This window comes from Acomys russatus, chromosome X (genome assembly GCF_903995435.1).
Source record: "Acomys russatus chromosome X, mAcoRus1.1, whole genome shotgun sequence".
Classification (NCBI taxonomy): Eukaryota; Metazoa; Chordata; class Mammalia; order Rodentia; family Muridae; genus Acomys; species Acomys russatus.
This window is the reverse complement of record NC_067169.1, coordinates 37147477-37163923: the sequence shown is the minus strand read 5'-3', so window position 1 is coordinate 37163923 and position 16447 is coordinate 37147477. Positions and strand designations below refer to the sequence as shown.

The window sequence follows — 16447 nt, the reverse complement described above, 5'->3', positions numbered from 1 at the left end:
AATTGATTAGTATTTGCATAAGATGAACTATATAAATATTACCAGCCACTTCCTTCTGAGCCCCCATAATTAAGCGTGCTCAGGAGAAAGCTGTTAAAGCAAGCCCCAAGAGCCTAGTAATACATACTGCCCCCTATTTGCCTTCATCTAACCTAGTGTGCCTTTCATTATCCCATAAATGTACTTCCAGAAATTCATGAAATGACAGAAAATTTCTGGGGCTGAAAAATATATAATTTATTTAATATCCTTAATTTTTAAAATATCTACTTTTAATGTTTGTGTGTACATGTGAATTGGTTTGAGGGTAGGGGTACTTTGGTATGTGTGCATACTTGTGCTTTGGTGTGAACATAGATGCATGTGTGTAGATCAGGTACATGTAAACAGCACAAGGAAATGTGGATCCCTTGGAACCAGAGTTCTTGGCATTTGTGAGTCACTTAAGTGCTAAGATATAAACTCTGATATTTGTGTGATAAACAGATAATAACTTTAATCTGCTTATCCATAACACAACCACTTAAAGTAACCATTAAATTTACATATTATTTATAGAAGATTAACAGAAGTAATTCAAAGACTCATAACTGGCGAAAGAGTAATGCATAAGGAACTGTGAGTGCTCAACTGTGAATGAATAGTCTCTTTCTACCACCCACCATCCAAGGCCCAGGGAACATTTCTCTAAGAGGTGGGAATGCAGAAAAATGCAAAAGAAAGTAGATAGGGAGAAGAGCTATGCAATACTGGCCTGAAGTAACATATATTGCACACATCAACTCACAGCTACTGTACATACTTGCACGAGGCCTGAGCAAATCAGTCAAAAACTAAGGATGACTAGCAAGGCATCCTTGAGGTTTAACTCTTAGAGAAGGAACTACACATTTCTTTTCAAATGTATTTTAAATTACATATTCACTTTACATCCCAATTTTAGCCTCCTCCTTCCTCTCATCCTGGTTTTACCATCCCACTCTCTTCCCTCTATCCCTGCTCCTCTTCTGCTCAGAAAAGGGGAACCCCTCAAGCAACCCACCCAGCACATAAAGTCATATCAGGACGGAACCCATCCTCATCCACTATAGCCAGGCAAGGCAGCCCCATTAGGGGGAAGTTACTGAAAAGCAAATGATAGACTCCATGTCATAGACAGCATCCTTTCAACTTACAAGATGACTCACATGAAGATCAAACTACTGATAATTAAAGCCTGATAAAGGAGTGTCACTTTCCTTAGGGCATGTTGCTGCTGGTAGGTTAAATGTGTCCCAGTGGATGGTCTTACCCACATGTATGTACAGCATTAATTGGATTCAAGGGATTAATGATGAAAATAATTTAAAAAACAGGGAGAGAATACAAGAAGTTGGGAAAGAGATGTGGTGGAGGGGATAAAAAAAGAAGTCAGAAAAATATAGCAGTTGATGAATCATCATAGTGCATCAAATAAAGGAATGGAGTTTGTATAAATGAATAGGAATATTATTCAAAAAAGAATGCAGTGTTAAGTTAATTAATCTAACTAGCTCACCACTGAAAAACTTTCATAGCAAAAGACATGTCGAAAATAAAAATTATAATCACTGAATTGAAGCCCTTTCTTGCCACTCCTTCTCCCCCTATAATCAATAAATGTATGCATAAATATGTACTAAAATAAAATCTTGATATTAATCTCAGTTAAATTGATCTAAATATTATCCCCTTTCTGATATTAATACAGCTAATATTATAAGACTATTTCTTTCTTTGTTATTGACTTACTCATCTATTTAGCTCTAATTTAAAGGGAGATCTACAGCATGGATATAAACATACCATTGACTCAAACATTTTGACTGTAAGCATCCTGTGAACAGCTACCACCACCATACTTTTCCGAGTTTCTCTCTAAATTTGCAAGCTTCTATATACTCAGTCTTTGTCTCTTTCTTGTTAAAATGAACAATCCTATTAGAGATTTTCCAAGTCTCTGGGCTACTTCTCTGCATGGTTTCTAAACTATAGGTTCACATATGGAGCCATTATTTAATGAAACTGCCAGATAGAAAGTTTCTTGATTTGAATGAAGAAATATAAAGGTTAAAAACAGGAGTCTTTATCAATGGGTTGCCCTGAAACATATAAGAATCATGTTGAAGGAGATCTCTTGGGTTCATGAATTCAAATGTAGTCTGGATAATACTGCAAGGTAAAGAAAAAAATTGGAACCTAATGGTTGCTGGCGACGTTACTTTGTGAAATCCTGTATTAAAGATTTGTTTATATGTCAAATTATCCCTAGCACAAATTTAGTACTGGAGTTAAATGAGAAAATACACCAGAAACAGATGACACAATGTTTAGTGGTGCTAAGAAGTGGTAAAAAGAAGATCTGATATTTTATTGTGGGATATATCCATATACTCATCCTATTAATAAGTCAAATGCAATGGAAATAGCCTCTCTGAGTATAATCACTTATTCTGGATATCTTTGAAAATAATAGTTTATACCTCTTAATTAGTAAATGTTCTCACTGTGATGAAATTTTAGAACTACAACAAACTATTAAATTATGAGGGAGAATGGAGGGAGGGGAGGGAAAGGGAGAGGAGGAAAAGAATAGGAGAATGGGAGTTGAGATGGAGGGCCTGACAGGAGAGGTAGGAATGATAGCTGTGATCAGGATATAAGCAAACTAAAATAATTAAACAATTAATTAATTAGTTAAATGAAAAAAGAAAGAACATTAAAAATCTATGATTCAATCATTTTTCAATCCTTACTAGAAAGAACCTATGTCATCAGTTGTTAGGAGAGCATAAGCTGGGATATATAGCATGGATAAGCATTATTATTGTTACAATAACCAAGGACATTATACAGATTGTGTTTAAAATCTACTACTTAAAATCATAATAGAAGATCATTTTTTAGTTTGGTCTCAGAATTTTTTATTATAAAAAATGTTCCTTCCTGTTTGGGTAGAGAGAGAATGACGGCTTGCAAGATGTTTCTTTTTATAAATGTACTTATTTGTTCACTTTACATCCTGGTCATAGCCCTATTCCTCCTCACCTCCCAGTCCCACCCTCCTTCTGTCTCTTCCAACCCCCTTCCCTATTCCTCTGAGCAAGGAAGCCCCACTTCCTATCCTCACCAGCTCATCAAGTTGCATCATGACTAAATGCATTCTCTTCTCCTGTGTCCTGGCAAAGCAGTCATACTAAGGGGAAGTGATAAAAAACTGTCTACAGAGTCCATATTAGAGAAAGCCCCCATTCCCCTTACTAGAAGCCCACATTAAGCCTGAGCTGTCATTGGCTACATCTGTGTAAGAGGCCTAGCTCCAGTTCGTTCATGGTCCTTGGTTGATGCTTCAATCTCAGCAAGCCCCTGGTAGCCCTGGTTAGTTGACTCTGTTGGTCTTGTTGTAGAGCTCCTTTCTCCTCCAGGTACTTTTTCCTTTCCCTCATCTTTTTCACAAAATTTCCTACTGCATCGCCCAATTATAGGCTGTGAGTCTCAGCATCTGTTTTGAAGCTTTTCTGGGTGAAGCCCCTCAGAGTATTAACTTTGCTAGGCTCCTATTGGCAAACATAGCAGAGTATCACTAATACTGTCAGGGATTGGCTTTCTCCCATGGGGTGCGTCTTAGTTTGGGTCAAGCATTGGTTGAGCATTCCTTAAAACTCTGCTCTATCTTTATCCCTGCATGTCTTGTAGGCAGGATGTGTTTTTGGTTAAAGTTTTTGTGGGAGAGTTGGTGTTTCCCTCCCTCCAGTAGGAGACACAAATCCAAACAACTCTGAGATTCCATCTTAAACCAGTCAGAATGGCTAAAAACAAAATATCAACTTATAGCACATGCTGGTAGGGATGTGGAGAAAGGGGAACACTCCTCCATTGTTGGTGGGAGTGCACGTTGGAAATCAATATGGCTCTTTCTCAGAAAGCTAGGAACAGCTTTACCTCAAGATCCATCTATCCCACTCCTGGGTATATATCCAAAAACTGTTCCACCATACAACAAGGGCTCTTGCTCAACGATGTTCATATTAGATTTATTTGTAATAGCCAGAAAGTGGAAACAACCTAGGTGTACCTCAACTGAAGAATGGGTTAATAAACTATTGTACATTTGCACAATTGAGTAATACTCTGCTATTAAAAACAAGGAAATCATGAAAATTTCAGGCAAATGGATGGATATAGAAAACATCCTGAGTGAGGTAGCCCAAACACAGAAAGACACACATTGTATGTACTCACTTATAAGTGAACTTTAGCCATATTGTATGGAACAGACGTATTACAAATCACAAACCCAAAATGATAAGTAGCAAGGAGGACCCAAGGGATGAAGTTCAAACCTCACCCAGAAGGGGAAATAGAATAGAAAGAGGTAGTGGTTGAAGAGTGGGAACAACTTAGGAAAGGGAACTAAGCAGAGATATATGAATGGAGATCAGATGTGGGAAAAGCAGGAGTGGAAGGACAGACCTGTAGAGAAGAGAGCTGTGGGCTGGACAATCTCTGTGATAAGCTGCAGACCACCTATGTCAAGTTAGGCTCCTAGTGGGATTTGAAGGTACTCTAACAGAAACTCATAGTAACAGACACCATAGCGACTGAAAAGGACACCCTCTAACTAGAAAAATCACTTGTTTTTATAAACTAGATTTTAAAAATTATAACAGTATTATAAGTATTTATAGAATGCATAAAAGTGGCACTATTCCTTTTACTTTAAATCCTATGTATTTTTGTGAAAATAATATTACTGTGTAAAAAGGACTCTAAAATGAATATCAAATAGAGGTACTTATGTAAGGAAATCAAACTGGGATGAGGACAAAGAAGAAAAAACATGATATACATCTATCTGTTGCTTTATAGAAATGCTCCTTGCTCTTTTTTATGATTTTCTTTTTTACAGCTACACATATTTTTATTGCTTATTTCAGTTGTCAAATTCATTGGCTCCTGTCAGAAAGGTAGCAATGCTGAGTACAGTTTACACAATGAAATAGTAAGAATTATTACAACATATGTTCTGATAAAATATTTCCTAAACAATTATTTCTTGAGCTGTGGTTCTCTGACTATGGTATGACATTTTTGTCCTGAGTATATTGTTTATCTTTACTTCCATATACATCAAAATTTCATTAAGTACATATAGGGGCAAAGGATAGAAATTCAAGTGGGACTTCACAGCAGTATGTGTGATTTTAGTCATCCTTAGGTTGGGAGAGAACTTGTTAAGCAGGAAAAGGACTACTTGATTTTAAGGAATTCTCAAGGCTTCTCTGATTCACTCATCCTTCTCCCAAATACTACATCTTTCGCCTACTGTCTTGTTTCCAACTCTGGTATTCTGATTGCCTAGTCTCAGAATCTGTTATTTTAAGTTATCTGCTCATTCTCTACTTCTAGGCCTGTTGGCTCAGCTGTTGAGCTCCAAAATGTTTCTACATTCGTTTCTAATTTTTTTGGCTATACATACTTGCTGAAATAGTCTTCCAAGATGGTTTTTCCTCCTACTTTCCAGAGACATTATTTCTCTTATTAGATGTAATGTCCACAAAACTAAGAATTTTCTAAATCACTACTCATCTTGCTTTAATTTCAGAGCTGTGATGGTTCCTTATGACACATAGAGCAATGGAACCTGCCTAGATTTCATGTATAAGATCCTCTACACTGAAACAAAAATCCTCTAGCCCTGATAATATAGAACTTTAGCACATGATACAGACAAAACACACTTCACGTTTTCAAACCTCATTTCCTTAATTCCAACAGCTCACCAATTTTAATTCTGAAGCCTCTTGCTTCATTTGGCCTCAAGAAATGGCCATTTTTTCTGTCTTTCCCTGGCATCATGGACTATGAGATGCTTGTGAAGGCTTTCAGAGACAGTTGGTCACTGGATTCTTTACCACACCGAGATGCTTTAATGAGTATTTGTTCAGCACTACTGGGATGCAGTGGAATGAAATGAAAGGTCATTTCCTTTGCCAGTATTATACCAACCCCCCCTCTGTTACATGAACATCTAGATCAATTTAAAGGTTATAAGATGAGGATATGCCACAATCTTGTCACGTAAAATGCGTGAAATTAACTTCAAGGAAAGGATAGTTTACTAACCATCTAATATGTTATTTGGTTTGTAATAACTAGCATTTAACACAGAACATCTGATGGAGTCTGAACATAGTGCATATTACATTTATAGTTTCATATTTTAATGAACTGTGAGGACTTTGTTGATGTTGTCATTGAGAAAATGTTCAAAAATCTAGGTTTGAAAATCCTTGTAGACTCTGCTAAGTAACCAAAACTCCCTGTATATCTTACTACCACAGAACAAAATTCTGTATTAACATGTTAAATTCCTTTCCAGTTAATTAAATATGTAGCTCACAGAGGAAGAAGGCTCTTCTTCCTCAATGATATCCCTACTATTTTAAGATAAAATTCCATCTCTCAGTGATTTTCCAGGAAGAATGATTTCTGGCACATTTTAAGAATTTCAATAAATTCAGTCCTCAGAAATAATCAATGTTGTTTACCTGAGATCCAAAGAAATTCTGTAAATGCTGTCTTCAAAGGAGTAGCTAGGAAGGCTGAATAGGAAGGGTTTTATTTTTTTGTTTTTGTTATTTTGCTTTGTTTTTGTTTTTGCTTTTTAAATTGCAACCAATAGTAATATTCATAGCTATGCAGAGTTAACCATTTGTCTGATTCTAATAGTAACAATCAATATATTTTAAATTGCTAATTAGATGGGTCACTGAAATGTCTTTTACTGAAACACTGCTGAAATAAAACATCAAAAGATGTTTTCACAAAATGCACGCTAGTGTGTCTATGATATTAACAGTGCACTTACATGACTTACAAATATTTTACCTAGCTTTTAAGTTAAGAAATTGTGTATTTGTTATAGCCTTAACAGTGTATACTAGTTCATCATCTGCTTCATTCTTTTTCTTTTTAAAAATTAATTAATTTATTCATATCCTGATCATTGCCCCATCTCTTCTCTCTTTTCTTCTCCCTCTCCCCTCTCCCCTATTCCTCAGAAAAAGGCAACCCACCCCAGCTCATCATGTTGCATCAAGACTGAGCACAATCTCTTCCACTGTGGCCTGGCAAGGCAGTTCCAGTATGGAAGTGATCAAAACTCAGACAACAGAGTTCATATCAGAGACAACCCTGATCCCCTTATTAGGGGACCCACATAAAGACCTAATTGTTCATCAGAAACATCTTTGTAGTGGGCATAGGTCCAGTCCATGCATGATATTGGTTGAGTACTTAAATCTCTGAAAGCCCCTTTGGACCCTGCTTAGTTGGCTCTGTTGGTCTTCTTATAGAGCTCCTGTCACCAACAGGTCCTTTTAGACTTTCACCCACTTTTTCACAAGACTTCAAGTACTTCTCCCAATGTTTGGCTGTGATTCTCAACATCCATTTGGATCAGCTGCTGGGTGGAGACTCTCAGAGGACAGTTATGCTAGACTCCTGTCTGTGAGCATGATAGAATATTGTCAATAGTGTCAAGGGTTGGCTCTTTCCCATGGTGTGTGTCTGAGTTTGGGCCAGGCCTTGGTTAAACATTCCCTCAATTGCTGTTCAATCTTTATGCCTGCACATCTAGAAAGCAAGGTAAATTTGGGGTAGAAGTTGTTGTGGATGGGTTAGTGTTCCCCTCCCTCTATCAGGAGTCTTGTTTAGCTAGAAGGTGTCCTCTTCAGTCTCCATGACCCCTAGTACTAGGAGTCTCAGCTAGAGTCACCACCATATCCTCCATGTCTTCGGTATCCAGCTTGTAATAGATATGACTCTTTCCATACTTTCTCTTTTCTCTGCAGGCCCTCTGTGTTCTCCTCTCTCTCACTCTCCTCAGGTCTAATCTCCACACTCATTTCTCTCTGCTTTCCCTCTCCTATCTTGCTGCCTCTCTTCAACCACTCTCTATTCTGTTTCCCCTTCTGAGTGAGATTTAAGCATCCTTCCTTGGGTTCTTCTTGTTACTTTTCTTCTCTGGATTTGTGATTTGTAATATGTTTATCCTGTACTATATAGCTAAAATTCACTTATAAGTAAGAACATATCATGTGTATCTTTCTGAATCTGGGTTACCACAGTCAGGATGAGCTTTTCTAGTTCCATCCATTTGCCTGCAAATCTCATGGTTTTCTTGTTTTTAAAAGCTGAGTATTCCATTCTGTAAATGCAGCACACTTTATTTAACCATTCTTGGGTTGAGGGACATCTGGGTTGTTTCCACTTTCTGGCTATTATAAATAATGCTGTTATGAGCATTGTTGAGCAAGTGTCCTTCTTTTATGGTGGATAATCTTTTGGGTATTTACCCAGGTGTGATACAGCTGAGTCTTGAGGTAGAGCTATCCCAAATTTTCTGAGAAAGTACCAGGTTGAATTCCAAATTGGTTGTACAAGTTTGCACTCCCACCAGCAAATAAAGAATGTTTCCCTTTCTCCACATTCTCACCATCATGTACTGTTATTTGAATTTTTGATCTTAGTTATTCTGATGGGTATAAGGTTCCATCTCAGGATCATTTTTATTTGCATTTTCCTAATGCCTGAAGGAAAATAGACTCATGTAACGGACAAATCTGGGTAAGAGATGATGTGAGGATTAACTGGGAGGAGTAGAGGGAGGGGAAACATAATGAGGTTGTATGATATGAGAAAATTTTATTAAATGTTTCTTATATATAACATACTGTATAATCAACTTGTATATAATCATTTTCCTTTTTGCTTCAAATTATTAACATAAAGCAATTTCATATTCACCTGGAAATGGCATATTTCCAGTAGTGGACAATCCATTCAGATTTTATGATAATATTAGTCAAATAACTTTCATTCCATTCAATTTATCTCTTCCAAAGAAAAGTGTAAAAACATTTTATGTAATTGTCAGAATATTAAGGTCTCAGATGGCATGGCTAACCTCAATGAAAAACCTGTTCATTGTACCAAGCTCAGGCATTTAAAAATATAGTGCCTAAAAATATGATTTCCAATAACAATAATTGGGCTCATACATTTTTAAAAAACATTAGTTAGTGACCCCAAAACTACAGTTTATTGATGTTTCTTGTGTTTCCACTTGCTTTCTCCCATGTCTCTTGTCTTGCATGATTACAAATGTTCCTGGCTGCAAACCTGCATGCATGGAACTGGTAAGTTTCTCCTTTAACCACAAAACTCATAACCATTATTAAGATTGAATAGTCCATGTCAGAATGAATCATACTATAATTCTGGACCAAATCTGTACGTGCTTGCACGCGTGCGCGCGCGCGCACACACACACACACACACACACACACACACCCCATGTGGTCTCAATCACAATAATGAGAAGCCAATGAAAACAACAAAAATTTCCACTAGCCAGAAAGTGTATGTCTAAATGTATACTTTGGACAAAAATTCTTAAAATTAAAAAAAAAAATGTATTGTATTTTGTAGCAAAATAATCTTACAGATATTCATTTTAGTCCAAGTCTGGTCTGTTTTAAATAATTATGAATTGAAAATAAATATATGCAAAGTACAAAGGTTCAATTTATATTTGGGTAATTCCTGAAAAAAACTGTTTTATAGGCAAACACAGACTTAGTATTTAACACATTATAAATTCGCCTCTCCGAGAAATAAGTGTATATACTTTTCAATATATAAATTCCTTTTTATGTAGTATTTCATAGAGAATATATATGCTCCAATGTTATAGAGAGTTTTGGGTGACTGATCAGGTAGCAACCTGTCTCTGTCATCTTCTCATTTGGGAAGATGCTAACTCACACTCCAGATATACTCAGGCAAACAATTTTATTCCTTCTCAAAGTCTCTTAGTTCTTTAGGGGTTAAGATGTTTGTAGATCTAGATCGATGTTTTAAGTTGATAATGACAAGATATGATAGATATTGATATATATTTGTAATTTTAGATACACCAAGATAGAAAAGATGTCTCCTTCAAGGCTGTCAAATACAAATAGCCAAGAACACCAAGAATGTAACATTTATATAATTCCTGATTGTGTCATGGTTCTTCTTGCTATAGGTGGTTTAGTGTATATATGTGTAATAATATAAATGTATATGTAAAAAATAAAAAATGTTCAATAAAAAATTCTACAGAGGAAAAAATAAAATATAGCATGTTTTGTGCTATTTTAACAAAAATATTTGAGATAGGGTAACTTACAAAAAGCTCAAAATATATCTCCAAGTTTTAGAGGCTTGGAATCCAAGATCAAGGTTCTTCTTGTTTGGTTCCTATAATGATGACTAAATGATAGCCTAATGCTACATGACACCTCTTTTTTTTTAAATAAGGGCCTAATCACCTTATGTTGAAAAATCGACAAAGCTCAATCAATTATTAAAGTTCCCATCTCTTGAAATTATCACATTGGCAACACCCAAATATTGGAAGAGGATTTACTCAAAACACGGGAAGAATGACTGAAACAGGACAGGTCAATTTCTTTTAAATTATTGAGTACAAGATTCCTTTTTCATCTATACTTACCACATGTCTTCACATCTATTTGTAATACACACACACACACACACACACACACACAGACACACACACACACACACAGGTTTTAGCAGACTAGAATAGAAAGCAAATACCATAATACCATATGTCTACAAACCTTATGCTGTTGTACTTGGCATTTTAGGTCTTCAAGATCAGGTCCAAAAGGCTCTTCTTCCATTTTCTTAGTTCTCTCTTCAGTTTTTGTTAGCCAGTCATCTAGCTCTTTTAGTTTCTGATTCTGGAGATCCATTAGAACTTTATGTAAACTGAAAAATAAAGAAAACACCTATTTTTCCTCTACTAAGGTTGTTTATTAGTAATAAATACATGTCTACATAAATGATGGCCCATCAAATTTCTTGGAATTTTTGAATATTAAAAATACAAGAGTAAAATTTCTAAAATTATTTTCCCTTGGCTATTTTTCCCTCAGAAACACACACACACACACACACACACACACACACACACACACACACACCTAGTAATATCATAGTTTCTAAAATATTTACATAGTGAGCTATATGTTAACATCCTAAATAATATAGAAATGGGGCTGGCAATGTAGATCAGTGGGTCAAGGCACTTGCCCTGCAAAAATGATGATCTGTATTCAATCTCCCAAACCCACTGAAAGGTTGAAGGAGAAAGCCAACTAAATAAAGTTGTTCTCAAATCTCCAAATCCATGTTGATAGATAGAGAATCCACCTACACAATGCATGTGTGCATGCATACACACACATTCGTGTATATGTACATACACACAAACTGACACTAATCAGAAAATAATTAATAACATTGAATACAATTTCAAAGGGAAGTAGAAACTCTCTGGTAACAAAATTAATGGTCATCGTATTAACGGTGTTTTATGTTGCTATAATTTAGTATCTACAATAAACATCAGAAATCATTTTCCTCCTTTAATTTTTAGGATACATATAAACATGCACAGCAAAAATATTTATCAGGTAGCAAATGATGCTTCAACATATATGTAAATTGAATAATGTCTAAATATATTTGAATATTCTTTTTAATTAACTAATTTATTGTTTAAAATCCTGATCATAGTTCCCTCCCTCCTCCCCTCCAAAGCCCACACTCCCTCCTTCTTCCTCCATCTCCCCACCTTATTTCTCAAAAAAGAGGAGTCCCCACCCACCCACCTACCCCAGATCATCAAGTCACATCAGCATTGAGCAAGTCCTCTTTTCCTATGTCATGGCGAGGCAGCCCCTCCAAGAGGAGTGAACAAAAAGCAGGCAATCTAGTCCATGTCAAAGACAGACCCCACTCCCCTTGCTAGCGGGCCCACATGATGTCTGAATTGTCCATCTGCTGCATATGTGTATGGGGCCTAGATCCACTCTATGTATGGCCCTTGTTTGGTGCTTCAGTCTCTGTAAGACCCTCTGGTCCCTCATTACTGGATGCTGTTGGTATTATTGTAGAGTTCTTATCATCTCTAGTTCCTTCTATACATCCCCTCACATTTCCACAAGACTCCCTGTGCTCCACCCAATGTTCGGCTGTGAGTCTCTGCATCTGTTTGGATCCACTGCTAGGTGGAGCCTCTCAGAGAACATCTATGCTACGTTCCTTTCTACTAGCATAACAGAGTATTGCTAATATTTTCAGGGCCTGGCTCTTTCCTATGGATTGGGTATCAGGTTGGGTCATGCATTGGCTGGACATTCTCTCAATCTCTGCTTGATATTTATCCCTGTGCATCTTGTAGGGAGGGTAAATTTTGTGTCAAATTTTTTAACTTTCTTATCTCCTTAAATCTTTATATATCTTAAATGGTAAAACTCTCAAATTCTATTTATTCTAGCAGTTTTAAATGTACAGTATATTACTGTAATATGCAGAAAAATATTTTCCTAACCATAATTTACTACCCACTGATCAATTTCCCCTTTCTTCTATAAATTTTTATCACGCTTTCAATTAAGATATTTATTTTGACTTTTAGTTTTTCAACCAATACAATGTGGCAGAATTGATATTTTCAGTTTTAGTTATCAAGATCAAGATTAAAGATCAAATGTGAACAAATATATTTGCAGTTTTAAAACCTAAATTCAAATAATAACAGCAACATAATAAAAAAGCTGCATAGCTAGTTGAAAAAGAATCCCGTGACAAGTACATTATGGTAAGGAGTAATACAATCTTCCTGATTAAACAAAAAGTAGATGGAGGAACTTGCATGTGTCACTACAAAAATAGAACAGCTATTAAGATACAATGCTTGAAATGTTTAATAAAATTATTTTTATTATGCATGAGTATTGTTAATATGCTACGTTCACATTCATTTATACAACAATAGAAGCCCATTCTCAGCTTGGATAATTTTGCCAGTATGGAGGGTATAGTAAAGTGTTTGGAATAAGTGGATATGTGATAAATAATTCTTAGGTTGGTGACTGTTACAACTGATGTCAATAAGCATGAAATATAGATGGAATTCAGATATATCAGAATTAATTTATAAAATATTCTTCCTCTCCTAGATCTGCTCTTGCTAATCAGCCCATTCATTTAACATTAATCTGTATTAGTTATAAATCAGAGCACAATCAGTTTACTTCCTTCTGCCTTAGGTCATTTGTCTTTACTTGTTCTCATTGACTAAGCTATCTTCATAGCTCATACCTCACATACCTTTGCTTACTCTTTGTAATTAATATACTATCTGAAATTTATTTTCAATTTTGAAATAACAAGTATGTTTTACTATCAGAATACATTCTATACTTAATTTTACTTTTTATCATCAGTCACTATCATATAACAATATAAGGCTTTATATTCATAAGAGAGAGTAGTTTGTTCATAACTAAATCATTGCTGGGAATATTGTTTATTCATGCATTCATCCATCCAAATGATGAATGCATGAATAAACTTAGTTTGTTAATTACTGTTATTTATCTTCAGATGAAAGTATTCTTCCAAAAACGTTATACTCTTAAACATATTCTACAGATTCAGCTTTTCTGTTTGTAATTAAAACTCGAAGAATGACATACTTTACATTAATGTAATAAGGGATGTTCACATTTTGCTCCATTAGTCTATACAGTTTTTATTAGTGTTAAAATAGATGTTACATGGACTTGACCTTATTTTACATTAAAATGTGTTAAAAACTGTTGCTTGTAATCCAACAACTAAGCAATAAATTTTCAGTAGTCATATAGTATTCTTATTATATATTCCTAGTCTTTCAAAAGTCTTTCTATTTTAGTAATCACATGTAGAAAAAGGCATTAATATTTGAGGTCTGAATGGAACATCAATGACATCATTTTTAAACTTTAAAGGAACTTAAAATATTTGTTCCGCCTTAATTGATATAAAAATGGAGACAGAAAGTATAATTTATACATGTGTTGACAAAGGAATATATATATTCAAATTATTTAAGTTTGATCAGTGATTCTTAGGTATGCTTTAAAGTCAACTAGGATCTTGTTAAATTGCAGATTCTGTGTATACAGATGAAACGTACGACAAAATTTCTGCACTTTACAACAAGTTATCAGGTGATTCATAAGCTTCTGATCCTAAGAGTATCTAGATCTGTAAAGACATCATATCAGCACCACGGGAATAAATAATAAAGGTAGTAATGTATTTAACTTTGATGTAAATTACAATCAGAAGTTTGACATCATTATCCTTTGCTGTTTACTCCTTGAAATTTCAATTCAAAGATTATAACTCTCTATATAATCCCATTAAATATGCAACATACTACTTACTTAATTTTTGAGAAAACAGTCTATCTACTTGTTCACTATCACATTTTCTTTACCCACTCATATGTTATCTGATTCATCATAAAAATAGGCAATATTTGAAAAACTGAACCATTTTTGCAAACATATTCTTCTTTCCAGTCAAAGTGTGGATAACTCATAATGATTTTTCATGTTATATCTTGTATTTAATCTCAGATACTATTCATATCTCCCCTCCTGCTGATGATGTGCACCACAACATAACTTCATTTGGCCTCCTTACTGATTTGCTTTAATTTTCCCTTAACTTTCACAAAGGTTTTCATTTCCCCCTGCATGTCATAACTACAGTTATCAGAGAAGTTGATGGAACTTGCTGTGCTCAACTATATTAGTCCTCATAGAACTGTCAGTAAATCTTTTTTGCTCTCTACAGGTTGCATTATTCAATCAAATTAATTAGTTTATTCATCTAGGGAAAAATCTTCTGTTGTCCCCATGCCAGTTGTCTGTTTTTGCACCCACAGTTGGACGTTTCATCTCTTTCTTCTTTTCTCTCACCTCCTACCATCATTAGGGTATTACACATCAAAATACCCAAACTAAACATAGATTATTTAGCTAACTTTGCATCAGATTTCTAGCTCGAGAATGTCAGCATGCAGTATCTCATTTCATTTTGAAAACAAAGGCACTTTGTTCTCTCAATTGAATCCCCAAAACTAGTGTTAGAGAAAAGTAGCAGCCACATGATAATGAAGTACTTTATGACCACACATTATCTTACCTGATGTCTGTGTCAATTTTCTCAGAGTCAATTTATAGACATTAAAGTTGGCATTTGGAGAGGTAAGGAATCAAGAAGAAAGGTATCAAATAATATTAATAATAAAAGAGGAAAAAGAATGGAAAGAAATATTTGTATATTTTGGCTGTTATTCCTTGGCACGCATATTTTTTAATGTTCTAATTTGATAAACACAATATTTAATATAAGGGGAATTACTCTGATCATGCTTCCACGCCCTCATAATAAGACTTTACAAAATATTTTTCCAAAAATCAGTGAAGAAATTAAAAAATGGAATAAGCAATAAAATTATATACTAGTTAAAGTAATATGGTGAATTTAATAAATAGCCTTGTCCAACTCCTTTTATTCATGTCTGTATGATCATTATGCTTTTTTGTTTTATAGTGAATTTTCATAAAATGTACCTTTCATATTGTTCTACTTGTAGATTTCTAGGACCCTCTGGATCCTTTTATTTTGCTGTTCTCCCATGTGTCTCTCATTTAGAGTCCTAATAGGATGCTTCCCCTCTGTCCCAGTTTCCTGGTAAGTGAAGGCTTTCGTGGGACATGCCCCTTGGGCTAGTATGCAGATATAAGTGAGTATATACCATTTGATTCTTTCTGCTTCTGGGTTAACTCACTCATTATGATCATTTCTAGCTCAATCCATTTATCCACAAATTTCGGGAATTCCTTGTTTTTAATAGCTGAGTAGTATTCCATAGTGTATATGTACCACAGTTTCTTTATCCACTCTTCTACTGAGGGACACTTAGGCTGTTTCCATGTTCTGGCTATTATGAATAAGGCTGCTATGAACATGGTTGAGCAAATTTTCTTGTTGTGTGCTGGAGCATCTTCTGGGTATATTCCAAGGAGTGGAATAGCTGGGTCTTGAGGAAGCCCTATTCCCATTTTTCTGAGATAGCACCAGATAGATTTCCAAAGTGGCTGTACTAGTTTGCATTCCCACCAGCAATGAAGGAGTGTTCCTCTCTCCCCACATCCTCGCCAGCATGTGGTGTCGTTTTTGGCCCAGGGGTCCCGCTCAAACTAAGGCACCAGCCAAGGACAATACAGGAGGTAAACTTTAAACCCCTTCCCAGATCTAGCCAATGGTCAGAATATTCTCCACAGTTGAGTGGAGAGTGTGATACGACTTTCTCACGTAATCTGGTGCCTCACATTTGACCATGTCCCCTGGAGGGGGAGACCTGGTGGCACTCAGAGGAAGGACAGCAAGTAGCCAAGAAGAGACTTGATACCCTATGAGAATATATAGGGGGATGTAATCCCCC

At 35.5% G+C, this 16447-nt stretch overlaps 1 protein-coding gene across 10 annotated transcripts in view; it reads right to left on the bottom strand.

The window, feature by feature from the left end:
• Window positions 1-16447, bottom strand: part of Dmd (dystrophin) — a 2465896-nt gene that overhangs the window by 1462605 nt on the left and 986844 nt on the right. For all 10 annotated transcript variants that reach the window (XM_051140917.1, XM_051140916.1, XM_051140911.1 and 7 more), the window contains exon 12: window positions 10713-10863. In XM_051140917.1, the coding sequence (XP_050996874.1) occupies window positions 10713-10863 (151 nt within the window). The remainder of the gene's footprint in view (window positions 1-10712; window positions 10864-16447) is intronic.